Source organism: Panthera pardus, unplaced genomic scaffold, assembly GCF_024362965.1.
Source record: "Panthera pardus isolate Hobbes unplaced genomic scaffold, ASM2436296v1 HiC_scaffold_3, whole genome shotgun sequence".
Classification (NCBI taxonomy): domain Eukaryota; kingdom Metazoa; phylum Chordata; class Mammalia; order Carnivora; family Felidae; genus Panthera; species Panthera pardus.
The window spans coordinates 50158634-50176202 of record NW_026526876.1 but is presented as its reverse complement, the minus strand read 5'-3'; the positions used below and the strand labels follow the sequence as shown (position 1 = coordinate 50176202).

The 17569-nt window shown below is 38.2% G+C and overlaps 1 protein-coding gene across 6 annotated transcripts in view; it reads right to left on the bottom strand.

Moving 5' to 3' along the window:
* The window catches only part of TADA2A (transcriptional adaptor 2A), a 52949-nt gene that overhangs the window by 22799 nt on the left and 12581 nt on the right, over window positions 1-17569 (bottom strand). For 4 of the 6 annotated variants that reach the window (XM_053892381.1, XM_053892382.1, XM_053892383.1 and 1 more), the window contains 5 exons: window positions 16994-17053; window positions 7261-7352; window positions 5387-5544; window positions 4047-4135; window positions 2563-2635 (listed from right to left, as the gene is read on the bottom strand). In XM_053892381.1, the coding sequence (XP_053748356.1) occupies window positions 2563-2635; window positions 4047-4135; window positions 5387-5544; window positions 7261-7352; window positions 16994-17053 (472 nt within the window). Of the gene's footprint in view, window positions 1-2562; window positions 2636-4046; window positions 4136-5386; window positions 5545-7260; window positions 7353-16876; window positions 16900-16993; window positions 17054-17569 lie in introns of those variants that run through there. The other 2 variants (XM_053892386.1, XM_053892384.1) reach the window with 2 other exon arrangements.

The following is a 17569-nucleotide window of genomic DNA, read 5'->3' as shown; positions in this document are numbered from 1 at the left end:
GTGTGACTCAGTCAGTCAAGCATCCAACTCTTGATCTTGGCTCAGGTCATGATCTCATGGTTGGTGAGTTTGAGCCCTGTGTCAGGCTCTGTGCTGACAGCACTGAGCCTGCTGGGGATTCTCTCTCTCTCTCTTTCTCTCTCTCTCTCTCTCTCTCTCCTCCTCCTCCTCTTCCTCCTCCTCCCCTGCTTGTGCTTTCTCTTTCTTAAAATATGTAAATAAACTTAAGAAAAAAAAAAAAAAACCACCCATCTCAACATCTTATAGTTCCCTACTAGGCAGAGGGAAAAAGGAGGCAGGGATTATTATTTACATTGTGTTACAGCTGCTTTATATGTAACAATCAGTAACTGATGTTTCGATTCTAATTCAAATTAACTAGAATCAAATGACTTACAAGGCTGTAGAAATTGTAGGAAGAACACAAATCAAGTATGTTATAGGTCTGAAATGCTAACTGAAATAAGAATTGCTAATCAATAGCTTCTTTCTGATTTTTCCTGTTGCCCCCACTAATTACAGAAAGAACCACAAAAGCACCAGAAGAAACTGCAAATCTTGCTTCTACAAAGAATGAAGAGTGAAATTAAATACCAACCATTACTACCGTTTTCTTGATAATGTTGAAGCTAAAGAATTTGAAGACCTTGGAGAAGTGACTTGGCAAATCTTTGACATAGGTGAGCCATTATTGGCATAAAAAATTCTGACTTTCAAAAGCAGGTATTTTTGAATAGTACCTCAAAGGCTGATGTTTATGTAGCTTTTTTGTTTTTTGTTTTTGCATTAAGAATAAGAAAGATACAAGCCAGGAAACAATACAATTAATGAAAACTGGTATGTATTAGAAATACTGAATGGCAATTTGCACATTGTGTTCAAAGAGACACCAGATGAGGTGAGAAAGACCATCACATGAGTTACTAGGCTTGAAAAGAAGGCTGACATGGAAGACTGAACAAATACTGTGTCATCATCTAGTGAACACTCAAGTGGTTTGCTTTCAAGCTTTCCTCTTTTAGTTCCATCCATATCACTTCAACTTTCCTTAAAGTTGTGTGGGAGAAAAGGGGACGAATGAAATTTTGAGAAGAGAACAGCTTAAGAAATATGTAGACAGCAAATCCTGAACATAAAATTTTTATGAAGACTCTTTCTGGTCCCAGCTCTGGTGTAACAAATACCTAAATAGTTCTTCTATGGAGAGAAGAATGAAATTCCCTTTCTAGTGACAGAGTCCCAGTTAATGCATCATTAAAACCTGATTTACAAGTCAACAAGGATTCTACTTGCCTTTACTGCCTGGGATACAGATTTAAGAGAAACAATGGGGGCACCTGCATGGCTCAGTTGGTTAAGCATCCAACTTTGGCTCAGGTCATGATCTCCCAGTTCAAGAGTTTGAGCCCAGTGTTGGGCTCTGTGCTGACAGCTTGGAGCCTGGAGCTTGCTTCAGATTCTGTGTCTCCCTCTCTCTCTGCCCTTCCCCTGCTTATGTTCTTTCTCTCTCTCTCTCAAAAATTAATAAACATTAAAAAGTCTTAAAAAAAAAAAAGAGAGAGAGAAACAACGAAGATGCTGTTTGGGAAATACAGAATCCAAGGAAGCATTATTCACCTACTGTACCACATAATTCTGGAACAAAATGAAAGAAGATTGGGGATTATTTTAAATATATAGTTCAATGTACATGGAAAGAGGAAAAAAAAAGAGATTCAATGAAAGTCTAACCATCACTTTTAAGAGCCCTGTTGGCATTAAGTACTAACATTTTAACAAAAGAATTGACATAAATCCTTAGACTGACTAATCTTAGATGAGAATTCAGAAGTGCTAAAAATTCAACAATTCTGAGAAACAAGAAATTCCCAATCTTGGTCTAAAAAACCTCAAGGAAATTCCATTCTTTTTCTCTGCTATGGGAAATTTGGGGTAACACATTTACAGCGAGCATCTAGCACCATCAGTTGCTACTGAAGTCCCAAGGTGTTCACACTGATTCCTTTCCTTCTAAGGGGGCAGTGAGAGCCATTCAACCTCAGTGTAGGTTCGCCTCAGTCAAAAGAAAGATCACACAGTCCAAGACTGGGAACCAGCTATCATTACATGATACTCTCATCATTATCACAAATGATCTTTTTTTTTTTTTTTTTTTTTAAATTTTTTTAACGTTTATTTTTATTTTTGAGACAGAGAGAGACAGAGCATGAACAGGGGAGGGTCAGAGAGAGAGGGAGACACAGAATCGGAAGCAGGCTCCAGGCTCTGAGCTGTCAGCACAGAGCCCGATGCGGGGCTCGAACTCATGGACTGTGAGATCGTGACCTGAGCCGAAGTCGGCCGCTTAACCGACTGAGCCACCCAGGCGCCCCTCAAATGATCTTTTTTTATTGAGGTCAAAAAACAACAACAGGATAAATTTAGCAACTTAACCACCAGATTTTGACTCCCATAAGGGCAGGGAACATGTTTTATTCATCCTTATATTCCTAGCACCAACACAACACAGTGTCACCATGTACTTTACAATCAATAAAAATATTTGCTAAAATAAAATGTTACCATGTAAAATGTCCGAGTCATCTTCAACAAAATCGATGTCTCTCAAGTCCCATTCTGCATAATTGTCAAACTCCTGTTTGGGGAAAAAAAATTCCCACCCCAAACCCATCAGCACTGAGTAATGGCTTCACAGTAGCCATGCTTTAGAAGCAAACAGAAAATAAATAAACACTTGTTAAAAAGCACTGAATGGAGGGGCGCCTGGGTGGCTCAGTCGGTTGAACATCCAACTCTTGATTTCGGCTCAGATCATGATCCCGGGGTTGTGGGATCAAGACCTGCATTGGGCTCTGTGCTGAGCATGGAGCCTGCTTGGGATTCTCTCTCTCCCTCCCTCTACCCCTCTCCCTGCTCATGCTCTCTTTCTAAAATAAAAAATATATATTAAAAAAAAAAAAAGACTGAATGGAATACAAGGTTAGGATACTACTATAAGAAATAGGAAGTCATGGGAAAAATCTTGAGACTTTCAGGCAGTAGAGACAGCAAAAATATGAGAAAGTTATGAATCCAAGAATAAAGCCAAACCTAGTACACTAAAAATTAAAAGTAGTCTGTTCATAAAATCTAAACTCTGAATGTGTCATCAAGTATTTAGATAAGAAAATTATCTGCATTAATTCATTTACCTTTTTACTACCTTCTGAAGGCTCTATTTATTTGATAATATTGCTTACATAGTTTAATGGGTAGATGTTTATATTCTACTCAATGAGTACAATTTGTAGGAGCAGTATTTATGGGGTAGCTCTACAGTAACAGCTGCCATAAACAAAATGCTAACCTGGGTAGGGCTAGCAAAATTATTTGTAGTTTGCTAAACTTTCAAATTATCTCCAGCAGCACTGTAACTGTGGCTCAGATGATAAATCAAGAGACTTGTAATTACTTTCACATGGCTTTTAACTCCATGGGTGAACAAGTAACATAAAGTTTTTATCTACATTCATCATTCTTTATACACTTGTGAATACAAAACAGAGGTCAGCCCACTGTAGCCTCTGGACCAAATTCAACCCACTGCCTGTTTTTGTAAATAAAGCTATATTGGAGTATAGGCATGTTTGTTTGTTTACATATTATTTATGCCACTTTTACACAATAATGGCAAAGTTTAGTTACAAGAGAGACTTTGTGGTCTGCAGAAAGTATTTACTATCTGGTCCTTAAAAGAAAAAGTGTGCCAACCCTTGATCCTGCACAACTTTGAAACCCCCTAAGGGTGGAAGAGAACCAGGAACCCAATACCTATTAAGGAAGGGTGAGCCAACACCCTGCAACCTAAGAAATAGGTTTTTGGTCTGAAGAACTTTTACATTTTACATGTGAACATGTTTACAAATGAGAAAAGGTACTCAAATGGAAGAAAATGGCTGCCTAAGGCCCTACAAATTACAGTGCTTCAAAAATCTCTTTTTCACTGGTATGGAACCTGTAGGGAAGAGATATACGCCTCATGCAAAACGAAAACAAGTTTCTCCTACCTCGATGAAATCTGCTCGAGCTGGCATGTACCCTGCCATGTCCCGAGAAAGCAAGGAGTCAAAGGTAGGTCGGGGAGGGTCATCTGTAGCTGGAAGAATTTAGGTTTTCTTAGTTACTTAATAAAGTATTGGCATGAAAATGTGACACAGAAATAGTCTTCATTTACACTCTGAAATTTTTTTGTTTGGAGAAAAACAGTGTCTGAGAGAATAAATAAAATTCAAAAGATTTTTATAAATGGAAAAGTGATAAAGATAAAGTATAATGGAAACAGACTGATTCCTTAAAAAGGAAACTAAGACTTAGGGAATTCTCTAAATAAAATGGGGAATTCCCTCTGATCTGTACTTGCTTAACGTAAGAGAAAACCAAGGATCTTTTCTTTTATATTATAGAACAAAAGTTATTTATCCTGTCTGCTTCAGCTCCCTTACCCTTCAAGAACAATTTCAATTTACAAATCTCACCCAACTGGGAAGCAAAAAACCCCCACAGGATTTGGAAGTTAGTTGGAGTTGGGTCCCAGTTCTATCTGCTAGTCCCATGAGGCACAAATTTAACCTTTCTGAATCTCAGTTTTTTCATGTATAAAACAAAAGCACTTGCTCTGCTATCTCACTGGGTTCCTATGAGGAACAAATGATCTAATGGATTTGAGAACAAAATGCTAACATCTAAAGTGTTTTCCAAATAGGTATCATCAGGCTTTGAGTCAGTCAGCTATGAAACCATTTCTAGAGTATGAGGAAAGGGGTGGGGGGTCATGGTGGTGGTGAAGAAACATTCAGATCTTATTACTTGTGCTCTGGGAGCCATTTAGGAAGGATGTCCATTTATAATTCAACACAGGTTTAGTTATGTTTTGTTAGAAGACCCATGAGTCCCTTAGCCACATGAGATTTTTTTTTTTTAATTAGCTATTACTACCACAACTAAATGAAGTAAATAAGACATTACTTCTTGGACTTAACACTGGGATGATTAATAATGAGTTCAATACTGGACTCTCCTAAGTAACTAATATCTATAATCATAAACCCTCCAAAGCTTGGAAGATTGGTTCATTTTGGACATCTCATCTCCAAGAAGCATTAATGTTGACTGAATATTCACAACCCTTAGAGTGGGTGGGACACCACTGCAGATCTGGGCACCATGATTTCCAGTATAGAACTCCAGTCCCTCCTTAGCCCATTATAGCCTTGACTCTTAGGAACTGCCATGCCAACTCCTCCCATCTTCCATAAGCTCTTTACTTGCCCAAACCACTATTTATCTGCTACTGCAACAGGGCCCAAGGTGAGCTAAGTATCTCTTACCGATACCGGGAGGCACTTACACAGAAATGGAATGGCTGTATCAGCAGTTTTTGCCTCCTCTGCTTGCTTCAGGTTCAGGAGGGTAGATGCAAACAGAGGGTTATTGATGAAATGCTTCATATAGTGTTTTTCACACTCTTCCTTGGTCTTGGTGCACATCTGATTGGCTACATCCTGCCTACAGGATTGTGAGAAAAAGAGAGGTTTGTTCTTTCCAAATTTTAAGTCCCATCTACATAATGTCTGGAATTTGATACCTCCAAACCAACATCATGGAGATATCAGCAGAACAACGAAAGAAATATAAGCCCAATTTTGGTGTAAACTGACATGCTAAATCTTGCTATTCCAAGATACAGAAACAATATCCGAAAAACCCTTTCCTTTCTACCAAAAAAAAGGAAGATCACTAGAAAATCTGTAGATTTCCATGTGAGCTAGGCCTCAGGAAAAGAATTGCTATCATAAGCCACTTTAGAACGTTCATAATGTACATAAGTACAGTTTTATATTTGCATAATGTTTTATATTTTACAAAACACTTCACATCAACAAACATTTCTTTACTAGAGTGCCTATGATAGGCCAAGCACTAAGCTAGAAACACTCACAACATAAGTTAATCCTTGCGTTATCCATGTAGTGTTGAGTACTTCCTATCATCTCACTTTCACAGAGAAAATATTAGGCCCAAAGAGATTAAAAAACTTGCTCAAGAAAATTAAACACATAAATGCACAAAACCAGAATCTATACTTCAGAATGCTGACTCCTACGCTCAGATGATGGAGAGGTAGAGGTAAAAGCTCTCCAGTTCCCTCTCAACCCCTTTCTTCTCCAGCACTTAACTTGTCCTTTTCCTATGCTCTGCTTTGTGTACTCCAATCATCTGTATGTATATTTTGATTTTCCTCCTGGACTATAAGCTTCTTGAGGACAGGATACATGTCATAATTTTTAGCTCTACCACCTTCACCACCAGGCTTCGTGTCTTACCCACAGTTGATAGAGAAACAATAGAAATTATTCACGAGAAATTATCTTAACTCCCTAAGCTTCAGATTATTTGTGAACAAAATGAAGTTTTGTTTGGAAGTTAGTTGGAGTTGGGTCCCAGTTCTATCTGCTAGTCCCATGAGGCACAAATTTAACCTTTCTGAATCTCAGTTTTTTCATGTATAAAACGAAAGCACTTGCTCTGCTATCTCATTGGGTTCCTATGAGGAACAAATGATCTAATGGATTTGAGAACAAAATGCTAACATCCAAAGTGTTTTCCAAATAGATATCATCAGGCTTTGAGTCAGTCAGTGTTATCTACTTCACAAAATGAAATCATCAGTGTGAAAATATTCCCAAAAGGTAAAAATGCAAGTGGTAATATTATTAGGTGGCACTGCCTCCTAGGGCAACACCAATTAGGGCTATTCAGTTCTGCTAGGCTTGGACTGACATAGGTATTTGCAAGCTAAAAACAGGGAATGTGAATAAGAAGTCTCCCAAACTCAAGTCTCAAGTAAACTATGGCCATCTACCTAAAGTCTGACTCACTTAAATGATAAGGATATCTAGAGTCAAGAAAAATTCATACAATTAGAAAGGAGAACTAATATGTCTCAACTTCCGTACTATTCAGAGAGAAATAACCAACCTTTCCCCTGTTGATATAAACCAAAGTGGCCTTTTAGAACTGCCTAGTTATGGACAACTAAACACACCATGTCCCTGTGAGGCATTTCAGAGTAGAAGAGAACTTATCTCTAAGTCATGAATCAATAGGAAAGTAACATACGGCTCCCAAACTCCTCTTTCTAAGACTCCTCCCTTTACCCTTCAACAGCACCTTCTTCTTGGAGCCCACTGGGCAGGACAATCCTTAATACCAAGCTCTTACCAATTTCCAAAGCCACAGTCCATCACAGCTTCTAAAAGGGCCATTTCTTCTTGAGCAGTCCAGCTGGGGTCAAGAACAGGAAAATCTGAGGTCTAAGGAGGAAAAAGTTTTGCCTAAGAACAGATATAGAAAGGGAACCCAGCAAACTGAAATGTAATGCTAATTCATACTTAAATGACTGTCATTCTCATGGTTTTGAGAGGTTCCTAAAGTACATTCTTCTTCTTTTTTTTATATGTTTATTTATTTTGAGAGAGAGAGACAGACCACGAGCAGGGAAGGGATAGAGAGGAGAGAGAGAATCCCAAGCAGGCCCTAAGAGCTGTCAGTGCAGAGCCTGACGCAGGGCTTGAACTCATGAATTGGGGCTCGAACTCACAAGTTGTGAGATCATGACCTGAGTGGAAATCAAGAGTTAGCTGCTTAACCTACTAAGCTACCCAGGTGTCCCCTGAAGTACAATCTTATGAGTTGTCCATCTCCCTCACCTCTATTTCCACCATTTGCTAAAGAGTTTCCAAGAAATATTATCACTCATAAATGCCATGTAACTCATGTAGAGATATATATTTTTTAAACTTATCACAAAGGTAAAGATAAATATTATACTATACTCCCACTCAGCTACAAAAGAGGGCAACACAAATATGTACGTATTTATATTTTTCTTATAATGGAAGAATAAACCTTACATTAAAAAAAAGGTTACCTATGGCAAAGGGAGGGAGAAAACAAGGTGAAAAGGACAAGGATAGAAGCTAAACCTCTCTGAATATTCCTTGTTTTGAGATCTGACTGAAATATATACATTGGATGCTAATTACTAAATTTAAAATCCTAAGAATCAGTGGCACCTGGGTGGCTCAGTCGGTAAGCATCCGACTCAGCTCAGGTCACGATCTCGCGGTTTGTGAGTTCAAGCCCCACGTTGGGATCTGCGCTGACAGCTCGGAGCCTGGAGCCTGAATCAGATTCTGTGTCTCCCTCTCTCTCTGCTCCTCCCCCACTCACACTCTGTCTCTCTCTCAAAAATAAATAAACATTAAAAATAAATAAAATAAAATCCTAAGAATCAAAAGCAAAATGTAACAAAGAAACATATGAATTAATTTAAAGGCATAATCAAAGAAAGAAACTATCCCAAAAAACTTTAAAACACAGTGATTTCATTATACATCTCTAGTAGAATACACCTTAAAAGTAAAAAGAACTGCCAAAAAAAAATCTTGCGGCACCTGGGTGGCTTAGTTGGCTGACTCTTTATTTCGGCTCAGGTCATGATCTCATAGTATAAGATTCAGCCCTGTGTTGGGCTAGGTGCTGGGAGGGAAATGGCTTAAGGTTCATATTCTCTCTCTCTCTCTCTCTCTCTCTCTCTCTCTCTGCCCCTCCCCCACTCACATGTGCACTCCCACACACTTTCTCTCTCTCTCTCAAAAAAAAAAAACTGTTTGCAATAACATTGGTCTAGTTTTTCTGAGATTATTTTACGCGGATGTGTTATGGGATAAAGCAAAGCAAGTAAGTAATTGTGCTGTGGGTTAAAAGGATATAAGATCTATGAGATTATGTAAAAACCTTATAATCTTATATTTGAATTGAAAGTTTTAGTATCAACTTACGATATATTTTGTCTCAAAAGAATAACTTCCTAACACTGTTCAATGAAAAAATCCAGAAACAATGACCAACCCAGTAGCAACAAACACCTCTAATGCGCAGTATGCAGCCACTAAATACTATTCCCCACGAAAGGAAACAGGATTCTTTAAAGACCTGATTCTAAGTTAGAAAATGTACCAGATGAGACCAGAATATTTTGTCATAATGAACAGCAAAGACACTCAAAGACTACAAGAGTCATGTCAAAAAGATTTGCAAGCCAACTTGTAGATGCTCCCATTAACCATTTTGAGCATTAATAAGGATAATAACTGCAAAGGAATGACAACTCTTCTAAATATCTAGAAGATGCCAGGGAATCAACTCATACTTTCAAACCTAGAACACAAAGGGAAATAATGTTATTTATCCTGCCTTTCTTGTACAAACTTTACCTCAGGGTAACCACATAATGATGAGGTGTTTCTTTTTACAGAATTGTTTTATCTCATAAATTAAGAGTGCTAGGATTAAAAAGATAACTATTTTGCAATCCCTAATGAACAGATCTACACAATGATCATAAATAAACCTGATGTAGCCGCTATATGTAACTACCAATTTATAGGAAACACAGAACACAGAAAAATATGTTAATCAGCAAAATCCAAACTGTACTAATATCTGTAAGACAAAGAACTCATATTTTTAAAAAAAATCATATAAACCAAAAGAAACAAGAGAAAGAGTGAGGGTAGGGGAGAGGGAGAGGGAGCACCCACAGAATAGAAAACAGGTAAGAGGGGTGCCTGGGTGGCTCAGTGGGATAAGTGGCTGACTTCAGTTCAGGTCATGTTCTCTCAGTTCGTGAGTTTGAGCCTTGCATTGGGTTCTGTGGTGACAGCTCAGAGCCTGGAGCCTGCTTCGGATTCTGTGTCTCCCTCTCTGCCTCTCCCCCACTTGTGCTCTCTCTCTTTCTCTCAAAAGTGAATAAACATTAAAAAAGAAAAAGAACATGTAAGAAACAACCAATTGGAATGTATGGACCTCATTTGTAATCCAATGAAAACACACTGCAGAGGTTAAAAACATGTATGATGCCACTACACACTCACGAAACCCACTAAAAAAGCTAAAAGTTGGCAAGCATGTCGGTCGAACAATCAGAATTCTCATTCACTGCTAGCAGAGGTATAAAACACTACAACTACTCAAGAAACTTTCTGACAGTTTCTTAAAAAGTTAAAAATGTACAATCACTTATTCTATGACCCAGAAATTCCAGTCTTAAGCATTTATCCAAGAAAGACAAAAATATATGTCCACAGAAAGCCTTATACAAGAATGTTCATCATCTGCAACTACATGGATGGAACTGGAGGGTATTATGCTAAGTGAAATTAGTCAGAGAAAGACAAAAATCATATGACTTCACTCATATGAGGACTTTAAGAGACAAAACAGATGAACATAAGGGAAGGGAAACAAAAATAATATAAAAATAGGGAGGGGGACAACACATAAGAGACTGTTAAATATGGAGAATAAACAGAGGGTTACTGGAGGGGGTGTGGGAGGGGGGATGGGCTACATGGGTAAGGGACATTAAAGAATCTACTCCTGAAATCATTGTTACACTATATGCTAACTAATTTGGATGTAAATTTAAAAGAATAAAATTAAAAAAAAAAAAAAAAAGAATGTCAATAACAGCTTTATTCATAAAAGCCCCAAACTAGGCAAAGCCCAGGTAACCATCAACAGTGTCATATTCATAACAGTGTCATATTCATGGAATATTATTCAGTAATAAAAAGGAATGAACTACTATACACAATATGAACAAATCTCAAAAATATGCTGAAGGAAACCAGAAACAAGAGTACATACAATATGAATCCACTTATATGCAGTTCTAGAATATGCATAACTGATCTATGGTGATAAAAACCAGAACAGTAATTATTTCAGGGGCAGAGAAGGGAACAGAGCTATTTTTAAAAAGCTTTTATGACATGACTGGGAAACATGAAAAGTGACTGAATTACTTTTAAATTTTAGAGAGATCTAGTAAAACATTTATAGATGAACTGGTATGAAATCTGAGGGATCTGCTTCAAAATAATCTGGAAAAGTGGGAGTTTAGATGAAACAACATAGGCTATGAGTTGACAGTTTAAGAGGTAGTTAACAATCACATCCTGGTGCAGTCCCTTCTCACTTAATATGGGCTGGACCTGTGACTTGCTCAAGGCCTGGCCACTTCCATTTTTGTGGTCTTGGGAGCCCTGCACCACCATGTAAGAAACCTAGCTTCTTTGCTGGAAAGACCAGGTGTATAGGCCACATGGGGAGGAAGAAGCCCTAAGGCTACCTGATGAAGTAACAGTTAAGATGTCCCAGACTCCTAACCAAGCCATTCTGAGGTGCCAGCAGTGGTGTGAAAAAAGCCCCATGGACTTCCAGCCTCAAACACATCATGTGGAACTGAAAGCCACCCTCACTGTGTCCAATCTGAATTCCTGACTCTTAGTTATTTTACACCACAAAGTTTTGAAGTAACTATTCGGTAGCAACAGATAACTGAAACATATTCTATTTTAGTATACACATAAAATGTTCTATAAGTTTTTTTAAAAAGGTGACACAAGAGATCTTCAGATTTCACAGGCATTCAGAAATTGTTATACCTTTTGCTGATGACCAAAAAAAAATTTCTGTGATTTGTGAAATTACACTGCTATAAGCAATACGTTTTTATCTGAGCGCATACTATGAATATACCCAGCACATGAGGTACCAGAAGATCCAAAAGAGAAGCCTAAATCATACATTCAGAGTCTATGTCTATATTCATAATAATCAATCTGGCAAGTATCATAATAAATACATATGACAATTCATGGTTGAAGAGCCTGTTATTTCTAAAACAGTATTTAGAATATTAATTAGCCCTCACGAGCTTTACTGTGAGAAAAGACTTTCTATACCAAATAAATAAATAAATAGGCATAAGATAGTTTTCTTAAAGTTGAATCAGTGTTATTCAAATCCCGAACCCAATCTCAGCCTTACTAACCGGAATCTCTAAGAGCAGGGTCTAGGAATCTATAATTTGAAGAAGCTCCCAGGTGATTCTTAGGCACCAAAGTTTAAGATCACTGGTATAAAGGGTGTGGCAGAAGGAGCTGCCTTGACTTATTCAAGGTTCTAAGAATTATAAGACAAAAATAGGCATAGAACTCAGAAATCTTGATTAATGCACCACCTACCACAGCATGAGTAACTTCCAAAAATACAGCACTGTGAGATGACAAAAGTACTAAAAAACCATTTAAAGTTTTCTGTGGTTTCAAATGAAAAAAAAAAAAAGGAAAAAATCAGGTTTTTAGTGGCTTCATGTGTAGAAAGCCAAAATTTGGTCATCAATCTTACAGAAGGAAAGATTCTTCTTTTCCTTATCTGGGAATAGATAAGACTGCAGGAAAAAAGGGGGTATTAGGAACCTCTAAAAACTCCCCAAAGGGCAGAATTCTGAAATGTGTTTGTATGGGTGTTGAATATGTGAGAAAAGGATGATGTAATCAGAAGAATTAATTGGACTTAGAGTGAAATTTAGTGCTTTCAGCATTATGGGCAAGGTGCCCAGAACAACTAGAGAGAGCTCATGGTCACTTTTCATACAGTGGATAACCATCAATCTACCCTGCCTACACTAAATTATCTTTTAAGGAATTGTTTTCACAATTCAAATGAATAAACCTGTTTCGGTTCCAGGCATTTTGGTGTGAATATGAGAAAAATAAACCACCTTTCTAAAGATCTGATATGTTAGTGAAATGAACTCAAAGTCATAGATAGCTTGACCATATTTTCCCAACGCTTCATTTATTTTGCAATGACAAAAGAGGAAAAAAAATTTCATATGAGAAGATGTTTCACATCATATCTTATCAGAGAAATGCCAACTAAAAGAGATGCCACTATATGCCTATCAGAATGGCCAAAATGCATAACAATGACTGGTATGAAATGCAGGCAAAGATGTGGAGCAACAGGAACTCTCATTGTTGCTGGTGGGGATGCAAAATGATACGGACACTTCGGAAGACAAGTTTGGCGGTTTTCTTACAAAACTAAACATACTCATACATGTGATCCAGCAATTGCACTCCTTTGTATTTACTCAAAGGAGTTGAAAACTTTGTACACACAAAAACTTGTACATGAATGTTCATAACAGCTTTATTCACAATTGCCAAAACTTGGAAGCAACCAAGATGTCCTTCAGTAGGTGGATGGATAACCTGTGGTATGTCCAGACAATGCAGTATTTTTAAATTTTTTTTAACATTTATTTATTTTTGAGAGAGACAGAATGCGAATGGGTTAGGGCAGAGAGGGAGACACAGAATCGGAAGCAGGCTCCAGGCTCTGAGCTGTCGGCACAGAGCCCGATGCAGGGCTCGAGAACTCACGAGCTGTGAGATCATGACCTGAGCCAAAGTCAGATGCTCAACTGACTGAGCCACCCAGGAGTCCCTGACAATGCAGTATTATTTAGTGCTAAAAACAAAAACAAATAAGCAATCAAGCCTGAAAAGACATGGAGGAAACTCAAACAAGTATTATCAAGTGAAAGAAGTCAATTTGAAAGACCATATACCATAGGATTCCGATTTTAAGACATTCTGGGAAAAGCAACTCAAAAACTATAGAAACTGTAAAAAGATCAGTGGTTGCCAGAGGTGGGGGGTCGGGGTAATGGATGAACAGGCAGGACACAGAGGATTTTTAAGGCCATGAAACTACTCTGTAAGACATTATAACGGTGGGTATGTGACATTATATATTACATTACAGAATGTACAACACCAAGTTGTAATATATATGTCACAGAATGTACAACACCAAGAGTGAACTCTGATGTAAATATGCACTCTGGATAATAATGCAGTGTCAATGTAGGTTCATCAGTTATAATAAATGTACTACTCTGATGGGGGATGTTGTTAATGGGAGAGGCTGTGCATGGATGGGTGGGGGCAGAAGTATACGGGAAATCCCTATACTTTCTACTCAATTTTGCTGCAAACCTATAAATGCTCCATGAAACAAAGTCTAATATAAAAAAAAATTATTCCAGGGGCGCCTGGGTGGCTCAGTGGGTTGGGCGGCCGACTTCGGCTCAGGTCATGATCTCACGGTCTGTGAGTTCGAGCCCCGAGTCGGACTCTGTGCTGACAGCTCAGAGCCCGGAGCCTGTTTCAGATTCTGTATCTCCCTCTCGCTGACCCTCCCCTGTTCATGCTCTGTCTCTCTCTGTCTCAAAAATAAATAAATGTTAAAAAAAAAAAAAAAATTAAAAAAAAATTTTATTCCAAATCTTACAATGAGTGGAGAAACTATTTAGAAGACTGAAAGTGTTAAGAGAGAGATAGCCGAAGTCTAGCCAGTTGGTTGCCAAGAACTCTTACTAAGGAGCATTTCTTTAATTAATTATGGACCAGGCTCTGAGTCTCACCATTGTAGGCCCAGAAACTCATCTTAAACAGGACCCCACAAATAATCAGACTCAGAGATGCTAAAATCCACCCTTTCTAAACTTTTAAGAGACTGAAGTAGATACATTATGGCACTTTGGTAGGCAGAATTCCAAAGATGTGCCCCTTTCCTCCCAAGATTCCTGATCCCTCATTATTCAATCAAATACTAACTAGATACTGCTGATGGGATTATGCTGATGGGATTAAGGCACTAATCAGTTGACCTTAAAATAGGGAGAGCAGCCTGGATAATTCAGGTGGGCCCAATGTAATCACAGGAGCCTTTAAAAGTAAAAGATGGAGGGGCGCCTGGGTGGCTCAGTCGAATAAGCGGGGACTCTTGGTTTTGGCTCATGTCATGGTCTCATGAACTGTGAGCTCTGAATCAAGCCCTGCGTGGTGCTCTGTGCTAACAGCACGGAGCCTGCTTGGGATTCTCATTCTCTCTCTCTCTCTCTCTCTCTCCCCTCTCTGCTCCTCCCCTACTCACACTCTGATCTCTCTCTCTAAATAAACATACTAAAAAAAAAAAAAAAAAAAAAAAAAAAAAAAAAAAGAAGAGGGAGACAAGAGAAGGGCACCTGGCTGGCTTAGTTGGAAGAAGATGAGACTCTTAATCTTGAGGTTGTAAATTCAAGCCCCTTGTGTGTAGAGATTACTTATAATAAATAAATAAAATTTCCTTTAAAAAAAAAAAAAAGAAGAAGAAGGGAGGCAGGAGAGTTGGAGAGATTCAGCAAAGATAGGCAGGAGAGGTCAGAGAGGCTCTAGGCATTTCATCAATAACCCTCAAGAACTCCTGGCCATTGCTAGCTTCAAATATGGAGGAAGTGAGGCCTCTAGAGGCCTAGAGCAAGCCCGGGCCAATAGCCAATTAAGGGAAGAGAGTAGCATCAGTCCTAAAACCTCAAGGCAGTGAATACTGTCAATAACCTGAGTGAGAATGGAAGCAGATTGGAAGCTGACTGGAAGCAGACTTTCTCCCAATGCATCTAGATAAAAGCCCAGGCTGGCAATACCCTCATTTTGACATTATGGGACCTATAGCAAGCTGGGCGAGCTTAATGGCCTACTGACCTACAGAATTGCAAGATGATAAATTTGTGTTGTCTTAGGCCACTTAATTTCTGATAATATGCTATGGCAGCAATAGAAAACTAACACAAATATCAATGGATTAATCCACAATGTGAAATTATTACTGTTAAGATGCCTAGCCAGTCTTCTTTCTTGTAAGAAAAAGTCAATGGGAGGGCAAATGTAAGAAAACTACTTGGTGAACTAAGAGTAATGTTCTAATAACTGACAAAACTATCTTGACAAAGATACATATACCTGCAAGGTAGACCATATATTCATTTTTGCTTATTAAAGGGCCCACTCCTCTGACTAGAACTTGGAAGGACACTACCAGCATCTGCCTCTCATTCTTTCTTTAGAGGTGGCAATACAACCAATCAAGTCACTGCCAAGTCTTATTCTGGCCTATAAGCCAGTCTGTCTCTTCAAAGTAATTTTGTGTTTTAAACCATTCACTTTATGTTCATTTTATAACTTAACTCTCAGAGGGTAACTAATTTCTCCAATGCAAGAGGAGGGAGTGCCAGACATAAACTTCACTACTGCCCACAGGAACCACATGGTATCATTAACCAAAACACAGCAACAATACATTCACTATATGTTCATCAATAAACCTAAAATGCCCTATACCTCTTAAACTTACATCAGTAAAACTCAGTAGGTATTTTTTTTTTCATTTTTAAATTTTATTTATTTATTTTGGGGTAAAGTTTGTTTGTTTATTTATTTTGAGATAGAGTTCAAACACGGAAAAGGGCAGAGAAAGAGGAGAGAGGGAATCCCAAGCAGGCCCTGTGCTGTCAGTGCAGACCCTGACTCAGGGTTCAAACCCATGAACTGTGAGATCATGACCTGAGCTAAAACCAAGAGTCAGACGTTTAACTGACTGAACCACCCAGATGCCCCTACTTTTTTTTTTTTTTATAATCTTTAAAACTATTTAACATAAACTCTACCTTCAACATGGGGCTCGAACTCACAACACCAAGATCAAGAGTCATGCTCTACTAACTGAGCCAGCCAGGTGTCCCTCAATAAGTACTCTTAAATTCTTTTTAAATTTGAAACAAAAATCTGAGTATATAAAATGATTTTTTGACTTAAATGCCTTAGTAGATCCATAAGACCCTAAAACACTTACTGGCAGGGAGGGTGCCTGGGTGGTTCAGTCAGTTAAGCCTTCGACTTTTCATTCTGGCTCAGATCATGATCTTGCGGTTCGCTGGATGGAGCCCCCCCGTCAAGCTCTGTGCTAACAGTGTGGAGACTGCTTGGGATTCTCTCTCTCTGCCCCTCCCTCCCACATGCACACACACACACACACTCTCTCTCTCTTTCAAAATAACTTAAAAAAAAAAAAAAAACACTCACTGGGAAATGATTACCTAATTCGGAAGAAGAGGAAAGAAAAGGCAAGGAGATACTTGAAGATGAAGAAAAAAAGACATTCTCAGTACAATACTTGACAAATGAATGGAAATTCCCTGCAACTTCATCATTACCATTATTTCATAAGTATGATCACTTTGATGTTTCTTGTACTCAAATCCTCGAGTGAAACACTGCAAAAGAAAGGAAAATTAAGTTACCAAAAAACTACTTTTTGAAATGCTTTCTTACAGGGTAGAAGATGGTTTGGGGGTACTCTACTCTTGTGATGAGTTTTTAAGAATTCATTCAATTTTGTCTGCAGCCACAAGAGGATGGCTACGTTCATGATCATAGCTCTTCAGTGGCCCTCACAATCTGGGGGGAAAAAACCAGACTTTTTCCTAAGACATCTTCTCTTTTGATTACAGCATAAGCCCTGGAATCAGATGGGCTAAATTTGAATCCTGGCTCCATACTTAAAGTATTTAGGCAATTCTGAGACATGTATTTTTTTTATATTTTAAAACTGTGAAATGAGGATTCATCTTGTAATAAAAAGTATATTACAACTTCCATCAGCCATTTAACATTTCTAAAACTGGGATGCTTCATATAATCAACAGTGTCCTGGGTCCAATAAAATATGTATTTGCTGTGTGACCTTGAGTAAATTACTTAACTTCTCTTTGCCTGAGTTTCCTCTATAA